General features: G+C 39.1%; 1 protein-coding gene across 2 annotated transcripts in view; it reads left to right on the top strand.

Annotated features, from left to right (window-relative positions):
- Window positions 1–15,603, top strand: part of LEPR (leptin receptor) — a 91,154-nt gene that overhangs the window by 15,799 nt on the left and 59,752 nt on the right. For both annotated transcript variants that reach the window (XM_047788754.1, XM_047788755.1), the window contains exon 3: window positions 12,651–12,726. In XM_047788754.1, coding sequence (XP_047644710.1) covers window positions 12,687–12,726 — 40 coding nt within the window. In that variant the 5' untranslated portion in view covers window positions 12,651–12,686. The remainder of the gene's footprint in view (window positions 1–12,650; window positions 12,727–15,603) is intronic.

Below are 15,603 nucleotides of genomic sequence, written 5' to 3'. Positions count from 1 at the left end.
TGACTAGTAAATGAAAATGACTCAACTGGAGACACTCCAAAAGGGCATGTGGCATTAATATTAATTTTAGAGTCTGCCATTTAGAGAGAAAGATCCAGAAGATAAAGAGAGAAGGGAGGGGAGGAGAGGAGGGAGAGATAGGGATGGGAGGAGAGAGAGGGGGAGGGAGAGGGAGACTGACTCTACTCGTGGGCCAATAATTTCTGTGAAGTTTATGGGAATGTATACGTTTGTACTAGATGATACAAACATATCTGTTTGTACTAGATGATAGCTAAGGGTTTGCGCCAAGTAGAGCTTCTCAGGAGCCTCTATAATGGTGTTCTAATAGGCTTTACGAATGTGAACTCATGTTGAAGAACAGCTGTTACCAAATAGCTGTTTAGTGAAGGCGGGGGACAACTTAGTTTTTCTCAGAATTATATTTTCTCATTTTACTTTAACTAGCAGCTGTTATTTGGATGTCTACACCAATGAGATAATCAAGCAATTAGATTTCTGTATGCACCAGCAAACCAGTCAGTGTGTAGGAGATGGAAGAGGAACTAAATCACACACATGTATGGTGTGTATGTGTGTGTGTAGGCATAAACAGAGAAAAAACGTACTGGCACATACATAATAAGCACCTGCTAATTGTAGGTGTCATATTACTAAGATGTTATTTCTTAGGATTATGACGTATTTGTCATATTGGACCTACCCAGGAGGCAGCTGAATATTTCTGTAGTGATCTGGGTGTCTTGCAGGGAGCACTGCTGGTCACAGGTCTGATATGGGGGAAGAAAAGGTTTTCACACAGAACAATCAGAATGTAATAATGTGCTTTCCATTTTTAAAAAGCAGTCATCTGGGCAAGTGGCTTTTTGGTCTTTTGATCAACACTGTTCTCAACTTGCAAATTAATTCTTAGGCAGTTCTTACCCAGGAGTGCCATTGTCTTTTGTTGATACCCTTTGGCTGGTCTTTGTTTTAACCGATCATGGGTTTTGTAGGAAAATCTTTTTTATATTACTTACCTCATGCTTCATATTCCTCCCCATTCTTCAAGGGACAGTTAAATCTGCACGCCTCTCTGGAATATGTTCTGTTTTATGCAAATTAGAAATACTCTCTCTTATTTCACCAAATTAATGCTCTTTCCATTTAGCTGAAATTCTTTCAATCTACGACATCATGAATTTTTACACCGTTTTTGTACTGCTGAGAAAGAAAAGTCTCTACCTATTTATTTTACAGCGCTTTCTCATGACAGAATTTTTGTTTCATACCTGCTGAAAGGGCTCTTTTAGAATCATTTAAAGATTTTTGTTTAAATCATATCACTCTCATAAGCACAGTGACAATCAGAGAACTTCATTAAGGGATTCTTTTCCTATTCAGAATCCGGTTTTTCTGAGTCACTTTTCAACTCAGTGTTGTTGATGTCGGTAGTTTCCCAAGTGATATCATACTCTGGGTTATCAAGAATATGTGTGATATGTCACTTTATAAAAGAATTCTTCACTATTTTTTCACTTTAATTTTTTTCCCTTTTTAGAAGTTTTATTGAAGTATAGTTGATTTACAGTGTTGTGATAATTTCTGCTGTACGGCAAAGTGATTCCGTTATACATAAACACACAATTTCTTTTTCAGTTTCTTTTCCCATATAGATTATCACGGAATACTGGGTAGCGTTCCCTGTGCTCTACAGTTGTTTCCCAGATTTTCTTTTAAGTTAGTCCGTTTTGCAAATTTTATGCTGGCTGTATATTGCTCTTACCAAAAGATGTCCACAGAAGGTTTCAGGCAACACTCAGGGCTCATAATCTTTTCTTCCTTGAATGGTCTTTAAATAGTTTGTTAATCAAAATATTGATGGCTTAAAATTGTCCAGTCTGTCCTTAGGAAAGTGCCCCAGTTTGTATGTATGCAATCAATGACAACTAGATAACAGCTGCTACCAGGCCATCCGTGATTGTAAGATGACATCGATTTTAACAAGGATCCTGGTGTCGGAGGTGTTGAAGTATTGTGACTCTTAAAATAGAAGAAAGACAGCACTACTCTCCTCCTTTGTGTTTCTTGGAGTTCAACTAGTATTTCACTTCTGTGAATCGTTAATTAGCCCCTAGAACTTTGTTCGTAGCTATTTTCTCTGAAATCCAATTGCACTTAATTAAAAGGACAAAATAAAAATTTTACATGGAGATAATCCATGCACATGGCTACAGAAATCTTCTATAATCAGACACTGTCATCCTTTGGCCCACTCCCCTCACTTTGTTATCCCTGACTTTGAGAATAACTAACCTGAACCATTTCTGGTTTTAGTTCTTCCACTGGCTACCTCTGTAGGGCTAAATAATATGTTTATACTGACTTTCTTTTCATTTATCAACTTTAAACAGATACCATGGTAGGAAAGAAGCTAGCTTCCTAGTTTCACCTTCTTCTCTCTCCCTTCTCCACCCATAAAAATTATTTTATTAGGTACATTTATAATTCTGCATCATTTCTTGTTTCATTCACTACAGATAGTTTCTCTAGACTTCCTACTTCCTGAGGTTGGGATATTTTACCCATTTGCCTTCCTACCATTTCTTCTCGTATAACTATACCATCCAAATTTTGACAACTATACAGTGAGAATATTGATAATATTTTATATTTAGTATTTGGAATTAAATCTTTCATTTTTATCTATTGGTTAGGCCAAAAATTTGAAAAATTAATGAAGAGCCATGTTAATGTTATTATGACTTTGTAAATATTGCACACTGCAGAACCAAGAAGTGTTCCAGATTATTTCATTCAATATGACTCCTCAGCCACTTGAAGCAGAATGTTCCTAGAATCTAGGTAAAGGAGATTCTTCCTTCTTTCAAATGAATTCTTCAATTCCAGTATTTGCTCAGAATTATGCCACATTTTATTTTGGTTCATATTTAGATCAAGCCTTTCTATTTAGCTTTTCCCAATTAACTCTATTTCTTTCTTGATGAGAGAATATATATATATATACTTATATATATATGTATGTGTGTGTGTGTATATATATATATATATATATATATATATATATATATATATATGCACTTATATACTCATTATATCCTTACTTTTCAGTTTTTCACTCATCCTCTTTATTTTTTGGAATCCATTTTATTCTTCTTTTCAAAGCCCAGTGAATTCATATTCTTATTTGGACTAGTGACTTCAGTTTTGAACAATGACTTCCTTTTTTTCTCTTGGGTCATTCTGGTTTTTCTGTGTGTGTGTTTTATTCAGAGATTTTTGCAGCTTCAGAATCATATTATTTATCAAGCTACCTTCCATCTTCCCACCTTCCCCCTGGCCATTTCCTTACAGGCGGCATGTGTACTCCATCTGCTATCTGGACAGGTCATTCTCAAGTCTGCAGAGTCATCAACAGGGTGGTAATCAGGCTTTCCTGGATCCTGAATTCCTGAATCCCTTTTTCATGGTTTACTCTTCATTTTGCTGGAAAAGGTTGTAAAATTACTTCTAAGAAAAAGAGTCACTGGATACACCCTTTCTAAGTCATTACATTATTGAAAAGATATTTGTTTTGCTCTGTCCTTTGCTTGATTGGCAAATAGAATTTTAAATTGTAAATAATTTTCCATCAGTCATTACTGGCTTGTTTTCTAGAATTCAGTTTTATTCCTTTAGTGATTTTTTTCTTCTCTGGAAACTCTTCTCCTCTTTGCTCTTCTGTGATTTTGCTTTTTCAGCTAAGTACTTTATTTATTTATTTTAAATTATTGGAGTGTAGTTCCCTTACAATGTTGTATTAGTTTCAGATGTACAGCAAAGCGAATCATATATATAATACATATCTCCATTCTTTTTTCCCATATAGGTTATTACAGAATATTGAGTAGATTTCCCTGTGCTATACGAAGAGACTTATTACTCCACTGCAATTTCTTTTCTGTTTTTTTTCTTTTTGCTTTTTAGGGCCACACTTGCGGCATATGGAGGTTCCCAGGCTAGGGGTCTAATCGGAGCTGTAGCCACTGGCCTATGCCACAGCCACAGCAACATGGGATCTGAGCTGCATCTGCGACCTATACCACAGCTCACGGCAATGCTGGATCCTTAACCCACTGAACAAGGCCAGGGATCGAACCCTCAACCTCGTGGTTCCTAGTCAGATTCGTTAACCACTGACCCACGACAGCAACTCCAGGAATGGACTTTTTTCCCCCATGCCTCCTCCTAGCAACTTGGTAGAATTTTTTTTTTTCACTTTGAAGACAATGTTTCTGGGAAATTTTCTTGTATTCCTTCACTGATCATTTTCTCTTTATTTATTTATTTTTTTTCTGGAAATGCTACTGGTTGGATATGAATTGCTTGACTATTTCCACCTCCCACCTTGGGGAGGAATTAATTATGCAAGTGTGTTTTTGAAACCTTGCCATTGAAAGAATTTTTTGCAAGCATGCCTTTAATTTTCCAAAGCTCTCTCTTCCTCTGATATTCCTTTGTCAGACAAGCTTTGAATTTATGGATGCAGTGTTTTGATCTGTCACTGAGGAGACTCATTATCATTTGTTAAAGCTACTTTTTCTTCTCTGATTTATCTCTGTGTCCCTCATGGAAGGTTTTCTTTTTTTCTTTTCTTTTCTTTTCTTTTTTTGTCTTTTTGCCATTTCTATGGCTGCTCTGCGGCATATGGAGGTCCCCAGGCTAGGGGTTTAATCAGAGCTGTAGCCGCCAGCCTACACCAGAGCCACAGCAACGACAGATCCTTAACCCACTGAGCGAGGCCAGGGATAGAACCTGCAACCTCATAGTTCCTAGTCGGATTCGTTAACCACTGAGCCATGATGGAAACTCATGGAAGGTTTTCTTTTCTCTGTCTTTTTACAAAATGTTCCCATTATGCCGAAGACTTCCTTCATGTCTTAGTTGTGTCTCCCTTCAGTATGGCTGTTAAGTGAAGAAATAAGAATGTGAATTCTGTGTGTTGGGCATTATCGGCATCTGGCAGGCTTCATTTTAGGCACTTTGGTAAGGAGCTGCCATTTATGCTGAAGGCCTGTCACCTTAAGTGTAAGGATGTGTAAGGGCTTGACCATGTTGGTCCAAGACTGTACTAGAAGTCCGAGTTCTCCTCAAATAACGTCTCTTTCCCCCTCTTTATCATGTGAAAGTATAAAGGACAGTTATTTATTCTCTTTGGCCATTGGACACATTGGAATACTTTGCTTGTGTTTGGGGAATTCTCCACATTCAAATCTGTGTTTTCCCAAGTTTTCTGGCTATCTGCACATAGACTGTGAGCTGGGCTTTCCCACTTCGAGGTGCTCGTGCCAGATTTTGGATCAGAAGTGTGGGACACGAAGAGCATGTGAACTCGGAGAACTCAGAGGTGGTGGGCATTGTGCTTTCAGTCAGCCTACAGTGTCCTGGCGTGGCATCAGAGCTGTCTTTTCTAGAGCAATTCCACCGTAGATTTTGGGTGTGGTTTTTGGCCATGTGCTTTACTGATGGGGTTCGCTGACAGGCCTTGCTGATGCTCTGTGAGGTACTCCATCTGTAATAAGTTCTTGTCGACTGAAAAAAATGCACAATGTGAGAGTTGGGAATTAGGTTTTATTGGGGGCAGGATGAGGACTGTGGCCCAGGAGACAGCTTCTCGGATAGCTCTGAAGAACTGCTCTGAAGATTTGGGGTGTGTGTGTGTGTGTTTGTGTAAATATGTGACTTTGGTGAAGCAGGCTCCATGCAATTAAGCACGCATTTTGACAGAGGGTTGCTGCTAGTCACGAGGAGCTGAAGTCTCCATGAATGTTTTTAGTGCTTTTCTGGATATGAGAAGATTCAAGAAATTGGGCTGATCAACTCTTCTCCTGAAAATATCTAATTATCTGAAACTATTTTGCTGGTTTTCCCCAGAGCACAGAGTGTCTCATTCTTGATCTCTGTCCTGAACTTGTTTTAGGGTGTGTCGAAGATGGGTGACTGCAATGGCTAATGATTTCATTCCAGATGGCAAGTGACAGTTTTCAGTTGGCACTATTTAAACTCACCAGAGTTGGTTTTGGTTGTAAACCTCTCCTCTGACAATTAGAGGAGCGAAATTTGGCTGTTTATGAGGGGAGAAAGAAGTCAGACATGGCACATACAGACCAAACCGTTCAACATACAGAATTTCTCCAAGACTCTTTCCTCATTGCTGCCTGCACCTTACTCACATATCCTCGGTAGATACTCCCTTCATTCTGCTTCATCAGTCTTTGCTTCATCTTCCATAAATTTGTTTAAATCTCCATCTTTCTTTTTTTGTTGTTGTTGTTGCTGCTGGCCCCCTCATTCTCTGTTTTAAGTGGGTCGACTTTACTGTAACTCAAAAGGTGTCTCAAGAAGAAGAGAATAACAGTTTGTTTACTTTGCCATTTTGACTCTGAAATCCCATGGCACTTTATTCATACTGGTATTGTAGTACTTTGTCTTGTAAAAAACTGGTAAAATAATGTTATGGCTTAAAGTAAATGATAATTACTTCTTAATGTCTATCTTTCTACCTGTGTAATAACTTATATTTTACCAAATACTCAGTTAATATTTATTTATTTATTTTTTATTTGTTTGCTTTTTAGGGCCACACCTGTGGCATATCGAGGTTCCCAGGCTAGGGGTCGAATTGGAGCTACAGCTGCCGGCCCACACCACAGCCACAGCAACATCAGATCAGACCCACATCTGCCACCTACACCACAGCTCACGGGAACACCAGATGATTAACTCACTGAGTGAGGCCAGGGATCGAACCTGCAACCTCATGGTTCCTAGTCGGATTCGTTTCCACTGAGCCACGACGGGAACTCCATATTCAGTTAATATTCAAATGGATTGGTTTACATATAAATTTTAAGTTTCTTATAGGTAAGATCCTATTTCTGACTCAGCTGTGTTAACTTTGTTACCTAGATCTATAAACCATAACTTATTACTCTAATTTCAAGGAATTAGTTTGCAACAAAAACAATTAGAGTAATATCAGGAATTAAAGTACTTGAAATTATGTTTTCAGAGGGACAAATGCTTATACCAGAATAATGAAAAACGTTTATTTATTTATTTATTTATTTATTTTTGTTGTTGTCTTTTTGCCTTTTTGTTGTTGTTGTTGTTGCTATTTCTCGGGCCGCTCCCTCGGCATATGGAGGTTCCCAGGCTAGGGGTTGAATCGGAGCTGTAGCCGCCGGCCTACACCAGAGCCACAGCAACTCGGGATCCGAGCCATGTCTGCAACCTTCACCACAGCTCACGGCAACGCCGGATCGTTAACCCACTGAGCAAGGGCAGGGACCGAACCCGCAACCTCATGGTTCCTAGTCGGATTTGTTAACCACTGCGCCACGACGGGAACTCCGAAAACGTTTATTTTTTAATTAAAAAATAATTTAAGCGTGTAACAGCTACTTGATGGGAATAAAACATGATCAATTTCCATCCTATATGAAGAAATGAAGGTAAACATACTTAAAATGATGCGGTATTAGAAATAGACCAGGCTATATTTGTTAATTTTTGACACTTCTAAAAGTGCTAAAATAGTGTTTTTCACTTATATTTAAATAAAATGCTTCAATACTGTTATTTAAATGAAAGATATATGCAGAAAGTTAAAGCAAAAATAGCGGCAGATGGAGCTCATTGTTTGTTCATCAGAGCAACGGAATTGACAGAATTGCTTTTCTTCCTCATAAACTTTTCTACAAACCTACAGACTTTTTGAGATCATTGGAGCAAGTTGTAATTAATATCCTTTCTGCCCAACCACTCATTCAAGCACTAATTGAGACTATTCTATTTATAATTAAGTAGAATTTGATACATAAAAAAACACGAAAAGTTCTCTGCAATAGATGTTAAACGGTCTGATAATGTAATTCTGTAGAATGAAGATTTTGTTTTTTCCTTTTGTTTAAAGTTTAGTAATAACTGAAGAGCTAATGATATGTTTAATATGCTTACTGTGTTTGGTATATTATACAAGTTGAATTAGTGTCTGTACATCCTCTTGTCATGGATGTAGCATTTATTTAATTAGTTAATTAGTTTGCTTTTTAGGGCCACACCCACAGCATATGGAGGTTCCCAGGCTAAGGGTCTATTTGGAGCTGCAGCTGCCACAGCCACAGCCACAGCAATGCCAGATCCGAGCCGCATCTGCGACCTATACCATAGCTCACTGCAACATCAGATCCTTAACCTACTGAGAGAGGCCAGGGATCGAACCCACAATCTCGTGGTTCCTAGCCAGATTCGTTTTTGCTCCGCCAAGATGGGAACTCCGGGATGTAGCATTTGGAACAGACTATGAGTGAATCTTTATTTACTGTATTAAAGATTTCTTCAGATATTTAAGGGAAGAGACACATTACTCCCTTTAACTATAAACATAAAATGACTACCTTTCTGGAGAAATAATAGGCAATATTATCTCAAGCTCCCCATAGCTTGTTGTCTATCAGTGACTCAATACGTAGAGCTACAGTTATAGAGGAATATGACCTCCATTTATCTACATTAGGAATTCTTTTTTTTTGTCTTTTGTCTTTTTTTTTGTTGTTGTTGCTATTTCTTGGGCCGCTCCCGCGGCATATGGAGGTTCCCAGGCTAGGGGTTGAATCGGAGCTGTAGCCACCGGCCTACGCCAGAGCCACAGCAACGCGGTATCCGAGCTGCGTCTGCAACCTACACCACAGCTCACGGCAACGCCCGGATCGTTAACCCACTGAGCAAGGGCAGGGACCGAACCCGCAACCTCATGGTTCCTAGTCGGATTCGTTAACCACTGCGCCACGACGGGAACTCCTACATTAGGAATTCTTAACCTGGGAGCTTTGGTTAAATTTCAGAGAGTTTATTAACCTCTTGAAATTATAGCCCTAATTTTATTTTTATTTATTTATTTATTTATTTATGTAATTATTTATTTATTTTTTGTCTTTTTGTCTTTTTAGGGCTGCATCCACGGCATATGGAGGTTACCAGGGTTCCCAGGCTGGGGGTCTAATCGGAGCTGTTGCTGCCAGCCTATGCCACAGCCACAGCAACGCCAGATCCGAGCCACCTCTGCGACCTACACCACAGCTCATGGCAACGCTGGATCCTTAACCCACTGAGCGAGGCCAGGGATGGAACCTGCAACCTCATAGTTCCTAGTTGGATTCGTTAACCACTGAGCCATGACGGGAACTCCCTACAGCTCTAATTTTAGATGTATGTGACTCTTCTTGCCAGTTGGTACATTGCCCTCACCAAATTCTCAACAAGGTCAATGATCCAAAAATAGTTAAAAATCACCATTCTGAAATTCTCCCTGGTATTAAGACAGATTCTCAAAGAGCTGTATCTGTATCTTTTATTTATTTATTATTTTGGGCCACGCCTATGGCATGTGGAGGTTCTTGGGCCAGCGATGGAACCTGTGCCACACGAGTGACCAGAGCCATAGCAGTGACAACACTGGATCCTTAAGCTGCTGAGCCACCATGGAACTCCTCTACAATGCCTCTTTAAAGATTGCTTTTGTTCAGTTTTATTTTGGTGTGATATCACCAGTCTTTTTCAAAGAATATTTCAAGAAAGAGTCAGATCTTGCGACTCATTTATTCATTCATTCACTTAATATACGGGGAGCACCTTCTGTTTGAGGGGCAGGCTTCTGTGTGTGAAGGATATTATGAAAAGGAAAGAGTATAAAAAAACAACAAAAAACTCTTGGTCTAGTGGGGCTTATATTCGAGCAGGAAGAGTTAGAAAACAAATAATAAAAATAAATCATATTCATGTTAGCTGCTGTTAAGTAATAGGGAGAAAAAAAATTAAGCGACAGAGCAGGCTTGTCATATGGGGTGGGGAAGGAGCTGGAATTTTAGGTAGACTGGCCAGGTAAGGCTCCTCAGAGAAGGTGCCTCCAGCAAAGGGCCAAGCAGTGGTTGATGAGGTCGGAGGGGCCGTAGAGATCCAGGACCTTGTAGTTTTGCACAGGACTTGCTTGGATTTTTACTCTGAGTGTCTGAGTGAAAAGGCAAGCACCGCAGTGTTTTGGAAAAGAGAGATACGGTCTGACCCATATGACTACTCTGGCTGCTGCTTTGAGAAGACTGAATTGGGGAGCAAGGGCTGCAGCCAGGGGACCAGTTAGGAGGCCCTTCTGATCGTCCTAGGAAGAGGCAATGGTGGCTTAGAGTAGGGTATTGGCAGAGTAGGGGATGAGAAGCTGTTGAAATTTGAAATTTCCATGAAACTCTTGTGCTATTAGGATGTTTACGGGGATGTTACTTGTTATCTTCTGAAGTTACTCAGGCAAAATTTCTTTCTGTTCTTAGTGTTAAGATTATTCATACGTTCCCCCCAAGCTGTTGGATTTCATCTTATTTTAAGTACTCTGAATTTATAATTGAACAGTTGGACCGTAAAGAGGCTTAAAACAAATTAATAACTGATCCTTAGGAGGTAAATTTGAATTAATGGTGTTTTGTATATTACGCTTATTTTGGTCACCTCATTAATTTTCCCTTTGCTTATTATTTTCCTCACAGTTTTAGATTTCTGTCATTTTTCCCTATTGCGTTTTTGTAAACTTCCTTATATTCCTTTCTTTGTGTCTGTGTATCATCTTTCACACTCTCTTCAGTGGTGCAGCTATGCCTGCTTCACACTTGTGATTGCTTCTCTGTTATATCAGCGTGAACTCTCACCTCAAGAATTTAGACCATAAGAATAGTTTATGTTTGCATGGAACATTAAATAAAAGAATGATTTTCTTGTGCAAGGAAGAACAATATGATCTATTTGATCACTTGACTCGGCAGATCAGTTGAGTTACAAGTTGAGTCAAATCAGTTGTTGGACTGAGTCACTAAGTCACTAGGGGTTCAACTGAAACACTTCAGTGATATGTTGTATCTATGACACATTCTGATTATAAAATTGCCCTTGGGTTTATTTTATGAGAAAATACTGTATTAGAAATGGTATAAAAACTGGGAGGAATTTGCACACATTTCATACTCTTTGATAATGACGATTCCTAACCGAACTGATTTCTAAAAATCCTAAAGAAACCTTGTGATGTCAAGTGTGTAAAAAACCAAAATCATGATGAGAAACTCAGTCTGACAAACGAATTTACCAGACTACCGAAAGGTCATCCTTATTCCTTTTCTTGCTAAAAGTCATGTAAGTTGAAAACTCAACAAACATGTTTTTCTGTTTACTCATCTCACACGCTACCAGTTCTCAGCTATGACTTGTGAGGCATGTTTTTCACGCAATACTTTGTAATATGCTTTGTGATCAAGCTCTGTTTTCTGTTTTAAACTGAAGTCTCTCAGAATCATAGGCAGCTTTGAAAGGGACTGCAGAGCTCATCCTTCAGTCCGATTTGTAGATGAGGAAACTGAGGTCTGGAGGGTTGACATCCGAGCCCTACAACTGATTAGTCCAAGAGCCTTGTTTGGTACCCAAGACTCCTGACACCTAATTCAGGGCTTTTCCGCCCAGATTAATTTTCATGTAGTGAACGGAATCCCTAATATGAGATAATTAAAAAAGACTGGTACATCAAGTCTTTAGTGTTTCATTACAAATCTAAGCCCAATATGTTAAAATTATATTACCACTAGAATTCATGATACAGTAGAACAAATAATCTTATTCATAATATATTTCAGGAGTTCCCATCATGGTGCAGCGGAAACAAATCCGACTAGGAACCATGAGGTCGCGGGTTCCATCCCTGGCCTCACTCAGTGGGTTAAGGACCCGGCGTTGCCGTGAGCTGTGATATAGGTTGCAGATGTGGCTCAGATCTGGCATTGCTGTGGCTGTGGTGTAGGCCAGCAGCTGTAGCTCTGAGGAGACCCCTAGCCTGGGAACCTCCATATGCCGCCAGAGTGGCCCTAAAAAGCCAAAAAAAAAAGCTAAAAAAAATCTTATTGATTGTATATTTCAAATTGCGTAAAATTCATTGGAAAGTTTCTCTGAAGTCATCCCTCTCATCTGCATATATGAAGTCATCAGATTTTTTCCTTCGATTATTGATAACTCACCAATGGGAATGTTACCTCATTGGCAAGTGAACAGGGGGTTTCGGAAAGCATGTTGGAAAATTCCTCCTCTTTATTTGAAATCAGTAGGCAGTTTCATTACCTATACCATAATCGTTTGGCTTTGTAGATCATAGTAAAGATAAAGGCTTTAGGAAACAAGAGAAGTTTAAGGACTGAGGACAAAAAATGAAGACTGTAAAACTAATAATGCTAGGTCAGCTGTACATATTTAGTTAACCTCGTGAGTACTTCTGTTTAGGTAAAAATCCAATCTCACCCTGTGATGCCTGTCCTGGTTTGTCATGTCATAAAGGAACATTGACAGTTTTTGACTAAGCCATTTATGAAAAATAACTTATATTTTAACTATGTAAAATAGCATTGCATGAAATGAATCTACAACTTACATTGTTACCTTAATGTGAAATGCTGATATTGATCCAGAGTATTACAGAGGATTAAAATTTGAAGAATTATTAACTGTAGTCTTTTTCCTTATATATTTTCCACAGACAGCTTATATATATGTCAATTTTTTTATGTGTGTGTGTGTATTTGTTTTAGATTTACTCTTTTTCTGGTGTACTTCTCTGAAGTAAGATGATTTGTCCAAAGTTCTCTGTGGCTTTGTTACATTGGGGTAAGTTATTTGCTTTTTAAATGTCCATATATGAGGTAGAGATTTTGCTCTTAGAGATGCTGTTTCCTTTAAATGGCTAACCGCATGTCCTGTTTCGGTTAGGAAATTCTTTTGCCTATGGTTAAAAATGCAAATTAAATGAAAATGTAAGTGTGAAAATGGAAACTCTTCCCAGCTTCCTGGAAAACACCTGAAATATATCCTTCCAGAAACATAAGACATGCGAACACACACACACACACACACACACACACACACACACACACACACTCATACCTCTGGTTGAAATTTAGAATTGGTCTATATGTTTTGCATTTTTCTGTTTTCCCCTTAACAGTTTTTCATTTTTATTCTTTTTTTTTTGTCTTTTTGCTATTTCTTGGGCCGCTCCCGCGGCATATGGAGGTTCCCAGGCTAGGGGTCGAATCAGAGCTGCAGCAGCCACCGGCCTACGCCAGAGCCACAGCAACGCAGGATCCGAGCCGCGTCTGCAACCTACACCACAGCTCACGGCAACGCCGGATCGTTAACCCACTGAGCAAGGGCAGGGACCGAACCCGCAACCTCATGGTTCCTAGTCGGATTCGTTAACCACTGCGCCACGACGGGAACTCCAGTTTTTCAATTTATTGTCACAACTTTTCTTGTCAGTGTTTACTGATGTACTTATTTATTTAATGGTTGCATGACAATGAACAGTTCGAATGTACTTTAAAATCATTAATTTATTTGAACAATTCCTCATTGGTAGATATTTCTTTTTCTGTTAACAAATGATGCTGCGTTGAAATTTGTATACACAGGAGTTCCCGTTGTGGCTAGCAATTAACCAGCCCAACTAGGTTCCATGAGGACATGGGTTCGATCTCTGGTCTTGCTCAGTGGATTAAGGATCTGGCATTGCTGTGAACTGTGACTCTGATCCCGCATTGCTGTGGCTGTGGCTTCGATTAGACCCCTAGCCTGGGAAGCTCCATATGCCATGGGTGTAGCCTTAAAAAGCCAAAAGCCAAAAGCCAAAAAAAAAAAAAAGTATTCATACACCTCTGTGTTTTGGGAGAGTATTTCTATAGATTAATTCCTGGAGGGAAATTTCTGTGTTAAGTAGTAAACGTATGCTTGAATTTCATTGATACTGTGAAATCTCCACAAGTTCTGTCTGTGCCATTTGCAGTTCCAACATGAGTATACGAGTAGTATTCCATTGCATTCCTGCCAAAGACGCATATTATCTATCATTCTTTTACCTTTTTGCCTGTCAGATAAGCAAACTATGACATTTCATTTTAATTTTATTTGGTTATTTGTGAGATTGAGCACTGTTTATTGAGCACATCTATTTTTTTATGTGATTTTCTAATTCACATACTTTGACCATTTTGTTGTTGGATTTTATTAGTCTTAGTTGATTTTTAGAACTTTGTAACGTGTAGATATTTAGCTCTGTATAGTCAAGGTTCTCTGGGGAACCTGATGGTAGGATTACATATGCCTAGAATCAAGTTTATTTATTTATTTTTAATTAATTAATTTTTTTTTTTTTTAGGGCTGCACCCGCGGCATATGGAGGTTCCCAGGCTAGGGGTCCAATCAGAGCCACAGCTGCCAGCCTATACCATAGCCATAGCAACGCGGGATCTGAGCTGAGTCTGCAGACTACACCACAGCTCACGGCAACGCTGGGTCCTTAACCCACTGATCAAGGCCAGGGATTGAACCCGAAACCTCATGGTTCCAAGTCAGATTCGTTTCTGCTGTGCCATGATGGGCACTCCAGAATGAGGTTTATTATAAGAAATTGGCTCATATGACTATGGAGTCTGAGAAGTCCTGAAATTTGCAGTTGGCCAGGTGGAGACCCAGGAGAGTTGATGCTGATGGTGCACCAGGAGGTGTGAAGTTTCAGCTTGAATCCAAAGGAAGGAGAAGACTGGTGTCCCAGTTCAAGCCAGTCAAACAGCAGGGGTTCGCTCTGTCTCTTTGTTCTGTTTAGGTTTTCATTTCATTGGCTGAGGCCCATGCCCCTCATTGCCCTCTTCCCACTGCCCCGCACCAGGAAGGGCAGTCTACTTTGCTCAGTCTGCTGATTCAGATGTTAATCTCATCCAGAAACTGCCTCACAGACTCACCCAGAATAATGTCTGACCAAACGTCTGAACACTTCTTGGGCCTGGTGAAGTTGACACAGAATGTTAACCATCGCAAGCCCTAAGAATTTATTGTGTGTTGCACATTTTTTCTCCTAGCCCATCATTTGTGTTTTAGCTTTGTTTTCTTCTACAGTACAGAAAATTTATAGCTACACGTTAACACAGATACATATTTGGAAACAAGATACAGTAACATTTAAATACTTTTACTTAGTAAATGAAGCATAATTAATTTACAAATATGTATATCAGATGATAGTAAAAACTTTAATTTTCGGTATCAAGGAACAGTTTACTTGGTGATAACATTTAAAGTAAATGGTTATGGTACGTAATAACAGATTTATTCCAAAATGGGAGGGAAATGTCATTTTAAATGGTATTCCCCATTATGAGTCTGGTAAACAATGACAAGATAATGTTATAAGGGGATATTATCAAGAGATGGTGTGTTTTTTTGGGAATTCCCACCTCAAATACCTCCAGAAGAATGCTTAAGAGAAAGAAAGCTTATAGACATCTTTTAAAATCCTGCTGCTTTTTAAATTTCTGTGAAAGCCTTTGTTTGAAAGTAGTCATACAATGCCAATGACTTTCGAGTATTTAGTTGAAGAGCTTAGATTTGAAATATGCTGGTTCACTTATTCTTGGATTGTTTTCAATAGTAAATACTCTAGTGCTGCATGAGCCAAGGTTGGATGAGTCTGTAAATGCGGTGGAGCTCCAT

The sequence above is a fragment of the Phacochoerus africanus genome, chromosome 8, assembly GCF_016906955.1.
Source record: "Phacochoerus africanus isolate WHEZ1 chromosome 8, ROS_Pafr_v1, whole genome shotgun sequence".
Taxonomy (NCBI): Eukaryota; Metazoa; Chordata; class Mammalia; order Artiodactyla; family Suidae; genus Phacochoerus; species Phacochoerus africanus.
Note: the sequence above shows the minus strand (reverse complement) of the source record. Positions and strands in the feature narration are given on the sequence as shown.